The sequence below is a fragment of the Cervus canadensis genome, chromosome 23, assembly GCF_019320065.1.
Source record: "Cervus canadensis isolate Bull #8, Minnesota chromosome 23, ASM1932006v1, whole genome shotgun sequence".
In the NCBI taxonomy this organism is placed as follows: Eukaryota; Metazoa; Chordata; class Mammalia; order Artiodactyla; family Cervidae; genus Cervus; species Cervus canadensis.
The window spans coordinates 56290304-56309645 of NC_057408.1; the positions used below are offsets into that span (position 1 = coordinate 56290304).

At 48.1% G+C, this 19342-nt stretch overlaps 1 protein-coding gene across 1 annotated transcript in view; it reads left to right on the forward strand.

The window, feature by feature from the left end:
- The window catches only part of RAB31 (RAB31, member RAS oncogene family), an 81251-nt gene that overhangs the window by 25994 nt on the left and 35915 nt on the right, over positions 1–19342 (forward strand). The window contains exons 2-3 of the mRNA XM_043443741.1: positions 5452–5531; positions 10122–10203. Coding sequence (XP_043299676.1) covers positions 5452–5531; positions 10122–10203 — 162 coding nt within the window. The remainder of the gene's footprint in view (positions 1–5451; positions 5532–10121; positions 10204–19342) is intronic.

Sequence of the window (19342 nt, forward strand, 5' to 3'; positions counted from 1 at the left end):
GCTTCAGAAAATGATAGTGGACATTTCTCCATAGAAAATGCCCATCTGGGTGCCGGGAGCTTTTATGAGCTCAGCTTTTATCATCATTGCTGTGAATGTTTAGTCTGTTCCTGCTCCGAAGAAGGGTTGGGATTATTGGCAATATGCCTGGAGTCCAAATGCAGGAGTCCCCCAGGGTGGGGGGGCGACAAAGGATGAGATGGTTGGATAACATCACCAACTCAACGGACTTGAATTTGAGCAAACTCTGGGAGATGGTGAAGGACAGGGAAGCGTGGTGTGCTGCAGTCCATGGGATCGCAAAGAGCTGGACATGACTTAGCAATGGAACATCAAATGTTCCCCAAAGTTCTCTTCATTCCTGGGGTGTTCTGCTTGGACTGCAGGCCTGAGAGTCTGGTTGGCACTAGCTGAAATCCCCAGTTTGAAAGTAGAATAAAGCTTCCTAAGGAAATAATATTATAAATGGATGTCGTGATCTTCATTGTAGAGAGCTATAGTGCAGGGGCAAGCTTGGGGAAGAATCATGGTTTATCTAGAGCATTATGTCAACAGAAAGATGCACGCCTGAGTTTCAAAAGTTTGGAACCCAGCCATCAGCCGTCCTGTTGACGTGTTGGGGTGGCCTGTGCAGTCTTGGTCACCCTGACTCTTGATACCCAGTCTGATTCCTTTGAAAGCTTAGGTCTGAATGTGTAAGTGACCTGGGAGCTTCCCAGGTGGTGCTAGTTATAAAGAACCTGCCTGCCAATGCAGGAGATGTAAGAGACCCTGGTTGGATCCCTGGGTCGGGAAAATCCCTGGGAGGAGGGCATGGCAACACACTCCAGTATTCTTGCCTGGAGAATCCCATGGACGGAGGAGCCTGGCAGGCTGCAGTCCGTGGGGCCTCACACAGTCAGACATGACTGAAGCAGGTTAGCACACAACCCAGCACAACCTATTAGGGAAAAGACTCTGATCAAGAATAGATACAGATAGAGATGTGTGTGTGTGTGTGTGGCTGAGTCTCTGTGCTGTACATCTGAGACTAACGATGAATGGCATTTTAAATCAACTATACTTCAATAATAATAAAGGGAAGAATCTATGCTGACACTTCCTTGGTAGTTGGCACTATGTCCCCCTCTCATTCGGGCAAGACCTAGCCGATATGTCTTTAGGACGGATGACTCTCTTATGGGTGGTGAACCTGGAAAGCGATAGTAAAGGCCCGCCTCATGGGTCCGAGAAGTGGACTTCTTTTAAGAAGAAGTCTTAAAATGTCTTTTAAGAAGAAATTTACATCTGTCGGGGAGTTGATTTACCTGGTGGGAGCCTTTAGGGGTTTCACGGGACTCGGAAAATTGTGCTCTGACCCTCCAGCCCGCTGTGTGACCTCAGGGAAGCCACGCAGCCTCCTTTCCTGCAGACTCAGGGCTGGATGGGCTGTGACAATGTCCTGTCATCTCAGGAAGCAGAGCCAGCTTCCTTCCAAGGGCATCAAGTCCCCCGGAAGTCACAGGGCCGAGGAGAAGGGGTGAGCAGCCTGTGCCTCCTGGCCCTCTTCTTGTTCCTCTGATGCCTTTATCCACCCAGGAGTTGCTGCATCAGAGCTTTGCAATTTCCTGTGGGACAGGCATGATCCGGGGCGTTTCCCTCCTGCGTGTGTGTGTGTGTGTGTGTGTGTGTGTGTGTGTGTGACCATCTGAAAGAGGTCCTGCAGGAAAAGGAAGTCACCCAGCCCAGTGATTCATGACAACTGCCCTGCATCCTGCTCTGCCATCCTCTGCCATCCGCGGGCAGGGCCATCCCCTGGTGGCCGGCGGGGGAATGGCAGGCCCGGGAGCAGACCGTCCCCAAGTTGTCACAAAGCCTCTGACCCTACAAGATGATTTTGTTGTCGTTCAGTCGCTCAATTGTGTCCAACTCTTTGGGACCCCATGGACTGCAGCACACCAGGCTTCCCTGTCCTTCACTATCTTCCGGAGTTTGCTCGAACTCATGTCCGTTGAATCAGTGATGCCGTCCAACCATCTCACCCTTCTCCTCCTGCATTCAGTCTTTCCCAACATCAGGGTCTTTTCTAATGAGTCGGCTCTTGGCAGCTGGAACCCTTGGATAGAGCAAGTAGGTGGGCTCTGAAATGTGCACCGTGGAGCAGAGTCCTGCCCATGAGAATGCCCCCTCGGGCCAGAGCCCTGGATGCCAGCCTCTCCCTTAGAGGACAAGGGTTCTGCTACTGGGGGGAAGCTATCAAGGGGCCATTGTCCCAGCTGGGTACGGGGGAGGCCTGGGTGCAGCCCACTTCTTCCTGTCCAGAGTCGCTGGGGCTGCGAGGACTGCAGGATGGCAGAGGTCTGCTCTTTCACAGGGACTTTAAGCTCAGCTGAGATGGGAAGGACGGGGCTGTGGTTTGGGGACACTGAGAAGCGTTAACTGGAGTCTCTCCTGGGGATGCAGCTGGAAATAGCAGTTGCATTGATCTGGAGTCCGAGGGGCTGGTGTTTCCTTTCCGTCGTCACCTCTTTGAACTCTGCACGTCCACCCAGTGCTGCAAAGATGCAGCGTCTGGTGCGGCTTTTTCCCGGAGCTCAGAGCCAGCGCCGGCCACGTGCTCCGGGAGGTGATACCTTCTGGACAGTGACCTTCTGATGAGGATCCCAAGCCCGAGGCCCTCCCGCCCTGGGTTCGCTAGGATTGTCCCCTGAATACGGGGGCGAGAGGGGACGCCCATAATTCAGATGCCGATAGTGTTTCAAATCTCATTTCATATTTCAGTGTCTGGAGAAAAACACCTTTATCTGAGTTGCAGCATTTTCTCCTTGATCTGTGGGCTTTTAACATGAAATTTTGAAGAGAAGCTCATCACTTTCTTTTCCTTCTTGGACTAGGTGTGTCTCTTTCCCCTCTCACTTCTCTGTCTTGAGTCTCCGCGGTCCTCCCAGAGCAGATCTTTCCACGCACCCTGCATCTCCTCGCTGTGCGGCCGGTCTCAAAGGGCAGGGAGGGCAGGAGCTTTGTTCTCCTTCGTCCTGCTTTCTGGGAAATCTCTGGACTTCACCCTGAAACTCTTCCTTTGAAATATCCGTTTCTGAGGGTCTGTCTTACTTTCTGAATGATCTTTTAAAAATGCATCTTGCACTTTTCTGTGGGTGTAAATCTCTGGTATTTCTTAGATGAGTATTTCTTTCTAAAAGATTAAAATGCATCTCCAGGGACTTCCCTAGTGGTCCAGTGGTTAGGAGTCCACACTTCCAATGCGTGGGGCATGGTTTTGATCCCTGGTCGGGGAAATAAAACCCCAGCATGCTGCATGGCTTGGCCAAAAGAAAAAAATAAATAAAAGGAGAATGTTTAAAAAAATAAAGTGCCTCCCCAAAGCTCTGTTTGCACAGGAGCTGGTGGGTGGGGGCACATGTGGCCTCTAGTTAGGGAAATCCACCTGTTTATAGCTGGGTCTACGGGGGTGGGGGGACACATTTGCCTCTTCCATCTGGGCTCGCGTAGGGCGGGGTGGGGTGGGATGAGTAGCGCTCCCCCCACCACCACCACGAGCTGTGTGCAGGGTCATGGGCCAGCCTGTGTCTGACACAGGTTTTCTGGAGTCAGCCTCCAGCATCCTCCAGCATCCTCCCGGAACATTCCTTCTCTGGTCCTGTGGCTGGGGCGCCTAGGTGTGATTCTCTGCAGTCTTGCTTCTGATTCCGATATTCTGATTCCAGCATTGCCTCCAGCTCTTGGTACCTTTGGGGAACGTGGGCGGGACTGACTTGCTTTCCCTGCTGCAGGCCCTTAGGCTCCAGCTCCTTCTTTCACAGTGACCTCACCCTCCCTCCCCCAGCTGTTCCTCTCTGTCCTCACTTGTCTGATGGGTTGTCTCTTCTCCCATCTCTTTGACATGAATGTGTTTTTTTATTCCTTAAGCCATTTGACAAGGGATTTGGAAAGGACTGGAGAAAAATGCACTTGGGACTTCCCAGGTGGCACTAGTGGTAAAGAACCCGCCTGCCAATGCAGGAGACTAAGAGATGCGGGTTCGATTCCTGAGTCTGGACAATCCCCTGGAGGAGGAAATAGCAACCACTCCAGTATTCTTGCCTGGAGAATCCCTTGGACAGATGAGCCTGGCCGGCTACAGTCAGGTCGCAAAGAGTCAGACATGACTGAGCAACTTAGCACGCACACACAGAGAAAACTGCATGTGTCTGTTTCCTGTGTGTGAGTGGACCCCTTTCCTAACAGCTTTACAGAATTATTTTACAGAGAAAGAGCTGAGATGAGACCTTTATACAATTGAGCAAAACTGGAGGTTCTTATGCAGCCATCAAATTCTGGAGAGAAAATGATAAACATGCAATAATTAGAATTTATCGTTCTTACAGGATGATACCTAGAAAAATAGGTTATGTCTTTTTATTTTATTTTTTTTAGGTTACGTCTTTTTAGAGTGCTAAAGGTTTGAATAAAATCAGTTTCTATCAAAACAAAGTGATGTGTCGCTGTACTTCTTAAACCCCTCCCCAAATTTCCAAATTTCTGGAAGTAAATGTATTGGAACATGCCAGTTCTAGGTTAATTATTGTGTATAGATGGCACATGTTTCTGAAACTTACTTTTAGCATACTTCTTTTTTTTTTTAATTGAACTCATTAATTATTATTATTTTTTTTTTAAATTTTTTTATTAGTTGGAGGCTAATTACTTCACAACATTTCAGTGGGTTTTGTCATACATTGATATGAATCAGCCATAGATTTACACGTATTCCCCATCCCGATCCCCCTCCCACCTCCCTCTCCACCCGATTCCTCTGGGTCTTCCCAGTGCACCAGGCCGGCACTTGTCTCATGCATCCCACCTGGGCTGGTGATCTGTTTTCACCATAGATAGTATACATGCTTGTTTCTTTGGAACATCCCACCCTCACATTCTCCCAAGAGTTCAAAAGTCTGTTCTGTATTTCTGTGTCTCTTTTTTGTTTTGCATATAGGGTTATCGTTACCATCTTTCTAAATTCCATATATATGTGTTAGTATGCTGTAATTTCTTTATCTTCCGGCTTACTTCACTCTGTATAGGGGCTCCAGTTTCATCCATCTCATTAGAACTGATTCAAATGAATTCTTTTTAATGGCTGAGTAAAATTCCATGGTGTATATGTACAACAGCTTCCTTATCCACTCGTCTGCTGATGGGATCTAGGTTGCTCCATGTCCTGGCTATTATAAACAGTGCTGTGATGAACATTGGGGTGCATGTGTCTCTTTCAGATCTGGTTTCCTCAGTGTGTATTAGCATACTTCTTTTATGAAGGCAATACAACTTCATTGTCAGAAATTCTGGTATGAAATAGAAGAAAATATCCCACGTCCCCCCAGCTGGAAGTAAGCTCCCCTGTACTGGGTTCTGTTTATACTGGGTCAGAATCCATGCCCATGGATTCATGGCGGTGTTCTCGTCTTCTTTCAGGACACTGGTGTGGGGAAGTCCAGCATCGTGTGTCGATTTGTCCAGGATCACTTTGACCACAACATCAGCCCGACCATTGGGTAAGTTCTCATCTGTTCTTCCGATTCACCTTTCACCCTTTCTAAGTACCCAGAGAGGTCACAGTGTTGGAGCCTTTGGGGGTGTTCATCCCAGCCAGGGAGACTCAGTGCCGATGGTGAAGACTTGGACACATCTCAGGGACTTGGGCGGTGTGTCCGGTCCTCCTGTCCCTGCAGTCCCCTCCACCCGGCACCAGCCGCCCTCACTGCCGCCTCGGGTTGTTTCCTTGATCTCTGAGTGCGTTACTCTGCAGATCATGCCGACTTTATTTCCAGATGGAAGTCGAGATCTGGGACGAATCCCTGAAGGTCCTGCTTGAACTTGCCTGCCAGGAAACCTGGGAACGCGTCCACTCACAGCAGAGCCGTCTGCACGGCTCGTGGGCAGATTGATTTTCCTTTCCTGGCTTAATTCAGTGTCGGCATCTGTTCTGATGCTTGGGAGGGGAGGGGAGGGTTGCCCTCCTACCCCCTGCCCTGCCCAGACCCCAGCCTTGGGACATGAGAGCACTTCCTGTTCGCTTTCTCCTTGCTATGGATGCCTTCACCAGATGTGCCTCTGCTGTGCTGTTTTGCAGGTGGTTAATTTTTCACCATCTTAGTACTTGGCCCAATGTGTTTTTCTCCATGAAGATAGCATGCACTCTGCAGAGAGCAAGGTTTGGTTTTCCTCAGCAGGGAAACGGGTATATAAATTTGGGGAACTGGGTAGGATGGATGAGGTCAGGGCAACGGCCTCCATCAGCCTTGAGTGGAGAAGATTCATGGCAGGGCACACGGCAAGCTTCTGACTCACAGCCATCGAGTCCACTGGGAGTCCACCCGCCTCCCACGGTGATCACTGCCTTGGGAAAGACCTCAGGCTGTGAAAGGGCATCGTTTCTGCACCGAAAGTTCATCCTTGTCACCCAGTGACTCATGAGAAACCCTGACTGCTATTCAAGCAGATTGTCGGCATCATGAACAGACGTGTGCACCTCTCTTTCTAGTTTGACCTTTACAAGGACATCATGTTTCTTCTCTGCCAGATTTCTGCTTCCCGCAGGTAATGAAGCCAGTTCAGCATTGCTCACCCCCACCGCTCGGGAAGCGAAGACGCCTGAGAGTCTGAAGTTGAAAGCTAGCAAGGAGGCTGAAAAAAAACCACACAAAAAAACAAAAACCCAACCAAAAGAGCAACGGTTGTCAGTCTTCATTTCAGACAATAATCGTCTTTCTCCTAGTGGCAAGAAATCAGGAACAGAGAGAGGTGTGTGCATGTGTGCACCCGTGTGTGTCTGCACACATAGGTGTGTGTGTGTGTGTATGCTCAGCCGTGTCCGACTCTGTGATCTCATGGACTGTAGCCCGCCAGGCTCCTCTGTTCCTGGGATTCTCCAGGCAAGAATCCTGGAGTGTGTTCCCATGCCCTCCTCCAGGGGATCTTCCCGACTCAGGGATCAAACCCGCATCTCTAGCATCTCCTGCATTAGCAGGCAGATTCTTTACCAGCTGAGCCAGCAGGGAAGCCCCTCATATAGGTGAATACGTACATACGTATGGTATGATGTGCACTGCTACTTTCACTAGAGCTGTTTCTCGCGAGCTCACTGTGTGTCGATGGGGACTGTCATTTCCTCATTTGACCCTGAAGCAGCCCATAGATCACGCAGGGTGGATTTGGGGCCTATTTCACAGATAACCAAGTTGAGGGACTGTGACCCTCATCCCCCAGGGTGGCCTTGGGACTCTGTCTTCTCCCCTGACTGTGCCATCAGATTCTTTCTTGACCAGGGTCAAGGCCGTCTCTCCGGTCTCAGGCTTACCTCCGTCTTATCTGTAAAGTGAAAAGCGTAGCCTGGGTATGTTTTTTTCCCCTAGCTCATAAAAGTCTAAGATTTTCAAGGCATGAACTTAGTTTTCTAAACCTGAGAACTTTTTCTGAGCACAGTTGCTGTATTATTTACCCCATTGCCTAGAATATATTGAAGAATGAATGAAAATCTGATTTGTTGTTTAGTTGCTAAGTGACTTGTTTAGTTGCTAAGTGACTTGTTGTTTAGTCTGTAGGTCGTGTCTGATTTTCTGCGACCCCATGGACTGTAGCCTGCCAGGCTCCTCTGTCCTTGGGATTTCCTAGGCAAGAATACTGGAGTGGGTTGCCAGTTTTTTCTCCAGGAGATCTTCCTGACCCAGGATTGAACCTGCATCTCCTGCATTGTCAAGCAGATTCTTTTCTACTTTACCACCGAACCACCTGAGAAAATCTGACTTATATCAATGTAAAAACAAAAATAAGCATAAAGACAAAATGTTGATGTAGCTGTCTACATACAATTTTAAAAAAGCATTTTTGGAATATGTTCCATAAGCCAAGTTAAAGGGCAAAGGTTAAACTGGAAAAAATTTTTTTAAAATATATTGTTACAAAAAGTTGTATAAAATAGTCAAAAAGGACACAAGAAGCGGGATGACCATTCCTGCTAAAAAGTAGACAAAGGTCATGAACTAAAGATTCACAAAAGGAGAACAACTGAACAGTGAACACTAAAATGATGTTCAGACTTACGATCACCATGACCAAAAACCAGAAATGAAATGCCATTTCCTGTGTGCCATCCTGGAGCAGATTCGAAAGGCTCTTGTTTGGGGAAAAAGTCATCTCGTACATTTCAGTGGGTGTATAGGTACGTACAAGCTACCATTCGGTGAGCATAGCAATGTGGAGAATATATGCTTCTAAGAAGTCCAAAGAGTAGTTGTATGAGAACACAAAGATTCAGGTACAAGGATATTCATTTAACCATTGTCATAATAGTGAAAAATAGGTGACCCTGACATGGTGTGTAATATGTAGTCACCAGGTAACGATGCTGATCTATAGTCCCAGAAATAGAAAGATGTCCACGATATATCAAGTGCAGGAGAAACGCAATGGGGATAAAAGTTGTGTCAACACCATTTGGAAGACAATACCAATTTATTAGCAGTGATTATGGCTGGGTAGTGAAATTTTGATTTTTGAAGTATATTTGCTCTGATGAGTAAGCTGAGACATACAGTTTAAGAACTCTTAAAAAAATGAAGTGTCATGCGGCAGATGCGATTTTGATCATGTTAGGTTATATCACTTAGAATATAAGTGATATCGCTTAGAATATCGCTTAGAATTTCCATCTAATGCAATTGTGTGTTGATAATTAGAGCTCGCTGACTATTCACCTTGGTGTTGAGTACATTGTGGGGACAGTCATGGGACCTGCAGGGACGAATATCTTCCTCCCTGGAATTTCTGTGGTCTGCCCTTAGTCTCAGGGAAGAGTAGAAATTGAGGAAATTTTACCAGGATGAGCACTGAGTGGTTGCAGGCTTGGACTCTCGCTGGACCATGAGGGCCCTTGGGGTCCATGAAAGTGAGGGAAGACATCCTGATGCTTTACCCCTGCAAACTCCAGTGTGCATCCTGAGAAGAACAAGAGGAAGACACCTTTATTGTCCCTAGAAAGTGAATTTGGTTCAGTGATCATATCTGACATATAGTCTAAATTTCCATTTTTCCAATTGTCCTCAAAACGTCTTTGGAGTGCTTTTCCCACTAATCCAGGGTCCAGTCAAGGTTCATACAGTGCATTTGGTAGGTTTGTCTCTTTCCTCTCTCTTTATCTAGATTCTAGAACAACCCCCCATCTTTGGTTTTGTTCACTTTTCATGACATTGACTTACACCAAGCATTTGGACCTGTCATCTGGTAGAATGTTCCCTATTCCAGATTTACTGGATTGCGTCCTCACAGTTAAATTCACATTAAACATTTTTTGGCAGGAACTCTGCACAGGTGAACAGGTGATGCATGTACTGACCACACCACGTCAGGAGGCTCCTCGTGTCTGCTTCTCCCACAATCAGAGGCTTGCTGTTGTTTAATGAATGGGAAACTTTATCACACAGGAAAAAAAAAACGAAACCAAGGCTACTCAACATTCCTTGTGTTAGACTTTTACATCTTTTCTGAGCACTGAGGAAAAGCTTAGGAGGAACTATGCAAAAAAGAAAGTATCAAGTGTTTCATTATCTACTGAGAGTTTCAAATCCTCCGTTTTTCATGGGAGAAAACAAGTATTTGTTCGTCTACCCATCTTTATCCCTGCACTTGCACAAGCAGGATTGAGAATGAGACACAGTGTTGTAGTGGTTGCTGCCAGTGCTGGGGTCATAGAGCAGGGAGTATGCACCACTGTTTACACCTCTGCAAGGCCCACATTCTCATGTGCCTGGATACAGCCGCTGTTTTCACTCTTAATTGTGGTGATGATACATTTTTAAAATAGAAGGTTTTCTGTCCTGATTTCAGACATCTAATGTGTTAGGACTGTTGAAGATAAGTGTTTTGAAACACAGTGTTCCGAATACACTTTTTGCCTCCTCCCACCCAAGCACCCTGTTGGACTAACAGAAGAGATGGGATTTCTTCTTTGGGGTAACAGGTCCTCTTTCCTCTCCATGGCCCCTAGAGGAGAGCCGATGGAGATGCCAAGGCCCCGCCATCACAGGAGTCTTCGTGAAGGTCGCAGGGGTGATCAGTAATGTGCCAATGTCGCTTCTCTTTTTCAGGGCGTCTTTTATGACCAAAACTGTGCCTTGTGGAAATGAACTTCACAAGTTCCTCATCTGGGATACTGCTGGTCAGGAACGGGTAAGGACACGCTGCTGCTGGCTTCCTGGGGAAACGATGCCAAACAGCACTGGTTTCTTTGTATCTGGCAAGTCTTGGTGACTAGTGATAGAAACCCAGCTTCAAATGAGTTAAGCAGGAAAGGAAACGCGCTCTTTAGGCATGAGGAACAGGAAGGGGCCGAATCCCATCCCTGCCAATATGCCGGCAAAGCTGCCCAACTCTATTCCATGTTCTTTGCTTGCTGACCTTGAAATTGACCTCTTTTTAGGCGGACCCCCTGGCCATCAGCAACCTCAGAAATAGAGCAGCTCTTCCCAGGCCTGCCCTGGGGGCTCCTCCTCTACGTGGTCTGAGCCCAGGGGATGTGGCGCCCCTGCTGGCGGGGCTGGGGAGTGCACATGCCCCTGGAGGTGGCTGCCTCAGTTCCACCGGAGCCTGGTGGTCTAGGAGCTGGACAGGCTTTGTTCCCTGAAGTCTGGGTTCTCATCCTGGGAAACGGGGGAATGGGTGCTGGGTTGCCAGGAACAATGGATGACGGCTCTCTTATTCCTGTTGTTGTTCAGTCGCTAAGTTGTGTCCAACTCGTTGTGATCCCCCCTGGACTGCAGCATGCCAGGTTTCCCTGTCCTTCACTATCTCCTCCCATCTCTGATTCCTAATTCTTTTTATTTCCTGAAAATATTTATGGAGATGATAACTCAAGAAGCTCACATCTCTAGATTTTAAAACGTGAAGTAATAGATACCTACAGACTGTCTTGAGCAGGGAATGTGTGTAATAACTAGGGCATATGTTATCAGAGTTGAGAGGAGTGGCCTGGATGGGTGAACACAGGGCTCACCAGTACCTTCTCTTAACCAATCAAAACTGGCCCCAGAGCTGGTTGTCGCAGAGTAAGACAGGTTGAACTTGCCCTGGTCTGTTCCCAGCTCAGATGTCACCATCGCTGCCCACCCCATTTAGAATGTTGGCACTTCCTCACTCCCCACCCCAACTCGCTCCCTTCTTTTCCACAGCCCTTGCTGTGTGTGTTCAGGTGCCCAGTTGTCTTTGGGACCCCATAGACTGTAGCCTGTCAGTCTCCTCTGTCCATGGGATTTCCCAGACAAGCATCCTGAAGTGGGTTGCCGTTTCCTTCTCCAGAGGATCTTCCCAACCCAGGGACTGAACCCATGTCTCCTGCATTGGCAGGCGAGTTCTTTAAACACTGCGCTACCAGGGAAGCCTCTTCACAGCCTTCACCACCCTCGATTCTGTCAACCGTCTCCCTCTCACAGGAGAATCCAGGACTCAGGATAATCCATCGTTTTCATTATCAGCTCCTCACACAGCAAGTGTGTGTGTATACGAATTTCATTTTCTATAAATCCCCTCTTAAAATGAACATTCCAGTGTTTGTAGATAAAGCTGTCTCCGAGGTTTCCTTTCCTTTAATGAGGATGAATCTTCTGGCCTCAAATGCTACCTACCCTCGTTAGAACATCTGCTACTTCTCTGTGGAATTGAGAACTCAGATTAGCACACAGGAAGCCGCTACCTGGGGCCCCTCTTTCTCTCTGACCGTGGGCCATACCCACTCCCAAAATTAGGGGGCTGGAGTCCAAGGGAAGTGACAGCATAGGGGTCTCTTCTCTATGTCCCTGTATGTTCTCTTGTAGCGATCAGCTAGATTTCTGTTTTTGGAGTTGGGGGTTTTTTCCTTAAGCAAAGAGGTTTTCTTCTTCCCCATTTTGCTCTTGCTCATGAAACAGTTGCTTATGCAGCTGCCTTTTAAAAATAAATTTATTTATTTATTTTTGGCTGTTCTGAGTGTTCCTTGCTGTGCTCATGGGCTTTTCTCTGGTTGCAGTGAGCAGGGGCTACTCTTTACTTGTGGTGCACTGGCATCTTATTGCAGTGGCTTCTCTTGTTGCAGCTCCTAGGCTTTGGAGCACAGGCTCAATAGTTATGGCCCGCAGGCTTCGTTGCTCGGCGGCATGTGGGATCTTCCTGGACCAGGGGTCGTAGCTGTGTCTCCTGCATTGGCAGGCAGATTCTCTACCACTGAGCCACCAGGGAAGCCCCTGCAGCGGCTCTTCCCGAGTGTCGTAAGTCAGTTTTACACAGAGGCAGCGTTGCGGCTCCTCCTGCCGCTGCATGTCCTCTAGGCTGTGCCCCAGCCTTGTGCTCAGGGCCTTCTGTGCACTAATGTGTGTGGCCCACTCATGGCACTCGGCTGGGGACTGTCTGTCACCATTTACAGGCGAGGTCACCCAGACTCAGAGAGGTTGAGTAACCTGGTCAAGACCACACAGCTAAGAAGGTATAAAGCAGAAATTTGAATCCAGCAGTCTGGATCCTGTGACTGATAGTTCTGTTTTGATGGAAAAAAATCACACAAAACCACACAATTAAAATTATCCCAAATCCCATGGCCCAGATATTTCTACTGTTGACATTAGGTGGCCATTCTCCAGATAGCTCACTGTGTGTGTGTGATTATTTCTTATCAATGGGATCCTGATTCTTTATAACCTGCCATTTTCACTTGTGTTGAAGTGTCCCTAGAGGGAGATTTCTGTGTGATTGAAGCAGGGCTCTTGATACTGACTGACCTATTCTAATAGTCATGAGATCAACTACTTTGGGTGAAATTTGGCTCTAACGTGACTATCAGAGTTTGGAGTCTGGCCCACTTAGCATTTCAAAGCAAAGTCACCATAACATTTCTTTCATAGGCCTGTATTTTTAATTATTCTAATTACTTTTCTAAAATTTATCTCTCAGGTTGTACATGCCTGTGATTATATCACTGTGTCTATAATTTGAAAAGCATAAACCTCGTATTAGGGCTTCTTCTTATACTCCAGGAAAGAGGGCTTGGGTTTGGGTGGTGAATCCAGGTTTGTGGAGCGTGAGTGGACAGAGTCCACCTGACCTCGTGGCTGTGGATCCCTCTGGCCCTCGACAGCTTGGCATGTTACCCCCGGGCTGACCTTGTCTCGTCCCTCCATGCAGCCTGCTCTCGCTCCAGTGATGGCAGTTTTTCAGTCGTTTTGGCAGCTTCGTGCTGGACTTAATGGTGCTTGTAATGACGTTGCCTCATGTTTGAGCTAAAAATAAATTCCCTGCTGTTGCTGGTGTGGATTGCGGTCAGTTCTCTCATTAGTCGTTGGAGTCCAATGCATTTTATTTTCCCTCATCATTGTAGAAATCTACTGCTGTTCTCCTTAGTTTTCACAATGCTAAACCCAATCTCTTTGGATTTATGAGTTGACCGTATCAAGACAGATTTAACTGCTCAGCCCGGTGCTCTGCATGTGATGATTCCTCAAAGTGGGACCACGTCTGCGTCTGCCTGGCACACACAGCACTCCTGTCAATGTCCTACTTACCATGGTGCTGAGTCTACACTAGATGTGGCACAGATTCGTACTCTCCAAGGATGATTTTTCCCTCTGAGCGCTGAAGATGTAAAAGGATCCTGGTCTCCTCTTCTTATAGAAGAGTGCATTCATTCTTTTTTGTTTGTCGTAAATTTTATTGAAGTGTAGTTGATTTACAGTGTTGTGTTAATTTCTGTTGTATAGCAACGTGGCTCAGTTATACACACACAGATATATATTCTTTCCATTTTCTTTTCCATTATGATTTATCATAGGATATTGAATATAGTTCCCTGTGCTGTACAGTAGGACCTTGTTGTTTATCCATCCTGTGTGAAATAGCTTGCATCTGCTAATCTCAGACTCCCAGTCCATCATCCGTCTTCAGCCCTCTGCCCCTCTTGGTTACTACAAATCTGTGCTCTGTGTCTGTGAGTCTGTTTCATAGATAAGCTTACTTGTGTCATGTTTTAGATTTCACACATAAGTGATAGCATATGATATTTGTCTTTCTCTGTCTGACTTACTTCACTTAGTATGATAATCTCTAGGTTCATCCATATAGCTGCAGGTGGCATTGTTTCATTCTTTTTTATGGCCGAGTAATATTCCACAATATATAACTACTGCATTTTCTTTATCTGTTCCTCTGTTGATGGACACTTAGGTTGTTTCCATGTCTTGGCTGTTGGGAATAGTGATGCTATGAACATAGGGGTGCATGTTTCTTTTCCAACTGGAGTTTTGTCTGTGTATTAGAGCGCATTCATTCTTGACATGTCGTATTTTGCTTTTAGTTCAGTCCTATATGATGGACATCCTCCGATTCTTGCAGTGGCGAATGGTAATCCATCAAGTGCCTCTGTAAAAATAATGGTTAAAAAAATGTAACCATTTCCAGTTGATTGTTGAATCCAATTTTTTAAAAGCTTACTGTTTTGAGATTTGTGAATTGAGTGCGCTGCTCCCCAGGGGGGTGTTTCAAGAGAAGAGTGCCCTGTTGGGGCTCGGAGGCAGCTTCTGGGGTGTCCGTCCTGTCCTGTTCGCAGGGGTTTTCCTGTTGGTTTCTACTTCATGCTGACGGGTGAGGAGGGGCAGCGGTAGGTCAGCAGAGCCTCTAGCAGGATGCTCTCAGGGACTGGAGCTCCGAGAGAGCCCTAGGGAGAGAAGGGAATTTATCTGCTGAGCTCTGTTGTCCCAGCTCCCATTGTCGGGATTTGTGAGGGGAAATGAGACTTCTGTGCCAGGGTGTCAACTCATTGCTTCCTTCTGAGTTTCCTATGATTTCCTCCTTTGTTCTTTCATTTCACCTGGGGACCGATGTATCTTCATTGCTACTGAATGTCACAATGTGAGATTTACCTTTCTAGATGTATACTTCCAAATCTTTCTGTGACTGCTTTAAAACACAACCACAATCTATAGAATAATTCTATTAAATATGTCAGCATCCTGGGAAAATGTCAGGCTTCCTTCTCCTGGTCTGATCCATCAGAGCAGCATTATTTTAAGAATCTGACCTGGGGAAAAAAATGAACATCATCTTATTCTTTTGTTTCATTGGGTTAGAGTCATCATTGTAGTTGTCTATCTTTCCTAGTGGGCTTGTTATTTAGTTGCTAAGTTGTATCCTACTCTTTGTGACCCCATGGACTATAGCCCTCCAGGCTCCTCTGTCCATGGGATTCTCCAGGCAAGAATACTGGAGTGGGTAGCCATTCTCTTCTCCAGGGGATCTTCCTCACCTGGGGATAGAACCCGAGTCTCCTGCATTGCAGGCGGGTTCTTTACTTGCTGAGCCGCCTGGCAAGCCTGCTCATTCCCCTCCTTGGGCTCGTTTCCTCCCATCTCCCATAACCTGGAAGCTTAGGTAATGGGATCATAGATGCTAGCATGCAGCTGAGAAAGCCGTGGCCTCAATATCGGGTCTGAATGGGTCCTTGGGTAGGAAAAGAGAATCGAAAACAGCAAGTTCAAGGTCAAGTTCAGGCTCTTTACAAACATCAAAAGAAACTTCTGCTCCGTTTCCTTCTTTCTTAGGGCCCTGGAGTTCGTGGTCAGGAAAGTGGTTCACTATTCATAGGCTGTGGCTAAAGTCAGAGGAAAGTTTGACCTTCAGGCGTCCTTGAAGAAAGAGGCCTCTTACAAGTTCTGAATGAGCTGCTCTTTGTTTTCTCCCCAGCTTGCCCTACAGCCCCTGGAGAGAGAGGCCAGCTCCAGCGCTGCTGGAGGGCGGGGGGCTTCACCCTCAGCACCTTCTCACGGACTTCCATGGGGGGGTTCTGCCTTCAGTGGAAGGAGGTAGGGTCCATGCAACGCCCCTTCTTAGAGAACAGTGCTTCCACAGTGTGGACTGAGGTCTGAATTAGGGAACTATGCCCTCCCTCCATTGCTCCCCACCCCCACAAGAAGGCTCTCAGAAAGGAAAAGTGGGTGAAGGTTGTGTGTGAAGCTGATGGCTCAGAGGCCCGCAGATGTGCTGTTAAATGAGAGTAGCAACTGTCGATGGGGCCCAGGAGCCTCAAGTCACCTTTTTGTGAAAAGTCACCCAGAGGGGCAGAGGCCTGGCGACAGAAACTGAGGAAGAGCGTGACAGTGGTGTTTGGGCTGGGGCAGAACTAGCTGCTCACCGACCTGGCTGCCAGGGTTTGTTCTGTGTGGGGGTGTTAGCGTCATTTAGGAAAATAAGATTTTAGGTGCAGAATTGCCCTGCGGGGTATCAGAATGTTGCCAACAGGAGAGAAAGAGGAAAGACACGTCCGTGTACTGAAAAAAATAAATCCAGTAAGTCCTTCAGGAAACACTGCAAAGTCTCTGCCCTTGGTGGGTGGGATGGGAACTCTGGGAACAGGGAGGGGGCAGGGAGTGGGGACTCAGGAGCAGCGGTGGGGTGGGAGGGTTTCAACCCTGAGCTGGTTTGAAGGGACCCAGCCCCTTCCTCTGGCATCCTCCCCACCACCACAGACCCTCTGCCCCCCAGAGAGCATCTCCCCTTCCTGGGGACTCATGCAGCTCCTCTGGATGAAGACTCTTGGCTTCTAGGGCTTTTTCTGTTTTTAGTCTGGGTTGTGATGCCATAAGGTCTTCCCAGGTGGCGCTAGTGGTAAAGAATCCACCTGCCAGTGCAGGAGACGTAAGAGATGTGGGTTCAATCCCTGGGTCACGAAGATCCCCTGGAGGAGGGCATGGAAACCCACTCAGTATTCTTGCCTGGAGAATCCCATGCACAGAGGAGCCTGGTGGGCTACAGTCCATGAGTCGAACACGACTGAAGCGACTTAGCATGCATCCACATGATGCCATAAGTGACTTCCCATTGTGAGGCAGGGTCTGCACCTCTTGGCTAAAGGCCAGTCTCCTCCTGTGACTCTCAGGGGACCTGGGGCAGAGAGCCCAGGTGGTGGGGCGGGAGGCAGGACTTTGGGGCCTGGCTGGGGTTGTGCTTGTTAAGAACCTGAGATGCCCTTTACCTGGTCGGCCTTCTCTCCTCCCTGCTTTCCCTCTTTTCCTTTTACACAGCTGATTTCATACGTCTGGTTAAAATACAAGCAATAAATGTCATTCCTAACAAGGAAGTTAGACAAGGAAGTACAGACTTTGTGTAGCATGGAAAAGCATGTCTGTGAGCCCCTGTAGGTCCTGTTATGGGGACAAAGGCGTGTCCTCTGAGCGGGAGCTTAATCTTCAGAGTAGCCCCTCTGAAGGAGCCACCTCCTCCGTCCACTCTGAGGAGAGTGAGTGCTTCTGAAGGACAGGGATTTGTAGTCGTCTTCACCGTCTCTGTTTCCTGTGGCTGTTGTAACGCACATGTGAAGTGAAGTCGCTCAGTTGTGTCTGACTCTTTGTGACCCCATGGACTGTAGCCTACCACGCTCCTCCGTCCATGGGATTTTCCAGGCAAGAGTACCGGAGTGAGTTGCCATTTCCTTCTCCAGAGGATCTTCCTCACCCAGGGATCGAACCCGGGTCTCCCGCATTGCAGGCTACCAGGGAAGTCCTTAACACACATATAGTGCCTTATAACAACCTGGGTTCACACCCTCCCAGGTCTGGAGCGTGGGCTGGCAGGTTTATTTTTGGAGGCTCTGAGAAGAGTCAGCCCACAGTCTTCGCCTTGTGGCCCATTCATCCATCTTCAAAGCAGAGCATCTTCAAACTTCTCTGACTCCCCCGCCTCCCTCTTCCATCTGAGAGGACACGTGTGGAAGACACTGCGTGATACCACTGCCCCCACCTGGTAGCCCGGTGTAACCTCCCTTCCCAGGACCAGCTGCCTGCCTCCGGCCACCCTGTGCTGTCACAGGTCACAGGTCCAAGGGTGAAGCTGTGGACATCTTGGAGGACTATTGTCCTACCTGCTGACCCTCTGTCCCCATCGCTTAGAACGGCCCTGTCATGTACCAGATGTCCAGTAGATGGGTGTTGAATGAATGAGTAAAGTTAGTGCCAGCCCGTGTCTTCATTACACCTCTGAAAGTGATGCTCCATTTCAGAGAAGAAACTGAATAGTGGAGAAAGAGTGGGATTTGGGGTCAGAAGACCTACATTTAAGGACTTTTAAGAGCTGTATGTCTGTGGGCAGTTTGCTTAATCATCCTGAGCCTTGATTTTCTCATCTGTACAATGGGACACCCCACCACCACCACCATCTAGCCTTCCCATCCACACAGGGTTATTGGCTCTTTCGTTGCTGAAATTTTGTTGAGTTCCTGCTGCTGCCCAAACAGGGGGTCACAGAAGGTTCTGGGTGGAGTTGGCAGCTGAGAAAAGGTGTGAATGGAGGAGGGGTGAGCTCTGTGGATGTGATTCCTGAATGCTGAGGAAATCCTTTGGCATTGGCACATTAAAAGAAAAAAAGAAAGTGAAGGGGGAAAAATCCCCTTTCATTGCAAAAATAATGTATACAGTTAACATTTTAAAAGAGTTCTTTCAGGAAATGTGAAAAACAAGTGATGGGTTTGCCTGTAATGGCGTTTTTCAGAAATAGCCATTTTGATAGGTTTTTCTATTCAACTTTATGTATCTATTATTGGGTTTTTAGGACATCTGAGTAGACATATTAAATAGGCCTCTGCTTTCTGTGCAGAGAGAGGGTCTGTGTAAAACTCAGAAACCTTCTTCTGAATGGCACAGAAAGTACATTCAGTGATGGTTTTTCCATTCAGCCTCTGCCAGCTGGGAATGTCGGGAATGTCAGGAATGCCCTTCTCCCTCTTCCCCCTTTGTTTGAATCCTGAGGGACCTCGGGGCATGTTCTGGCTTCTGCCCCAGACTGCCCACTGCCCTGGCATTCTGGGGGAGGCGGAGGATTTCTGCTTGTGTGCTGCCCCCGCCCCCACCCCAGGACAGACTGGCGCTGGCCCCTGCTATGTGAAAGCATCTCACAAGGGACCAGCGCTCTCTGAGATCCTCAGAAAACCAAGCCCTGCAGCTCGCGGGCCCAATGCCAGTGCTCTCGGCTGGGGTGATTCTCACTGGGGAGGCAGAGCCCAGCTGGGGTTGGTCCTTTTTAGGAAACTTCGTGTATTTTCCATCACTGCTCCTTCTTGACATGCAGAACATTGCTGCTGTGGAATTTATGATGCCACAAACCTGCGTGTAAGGAATTTTGCCCGAAGTCGACTGGGTGGTCTAAAGGACTGGGTTTCCTGGAATGGTACTTTCCACTGTGCGCTGACTGTGTGTGTGTGCGTGCACACGCAGGATGCGGTGGGATGGGATGAAGGGAGCCTTGTGGTGCAGCTGAGGCAAGAGCAGGGTGAGTGTTCCATCCACAGTCTGTCTGACCTTGA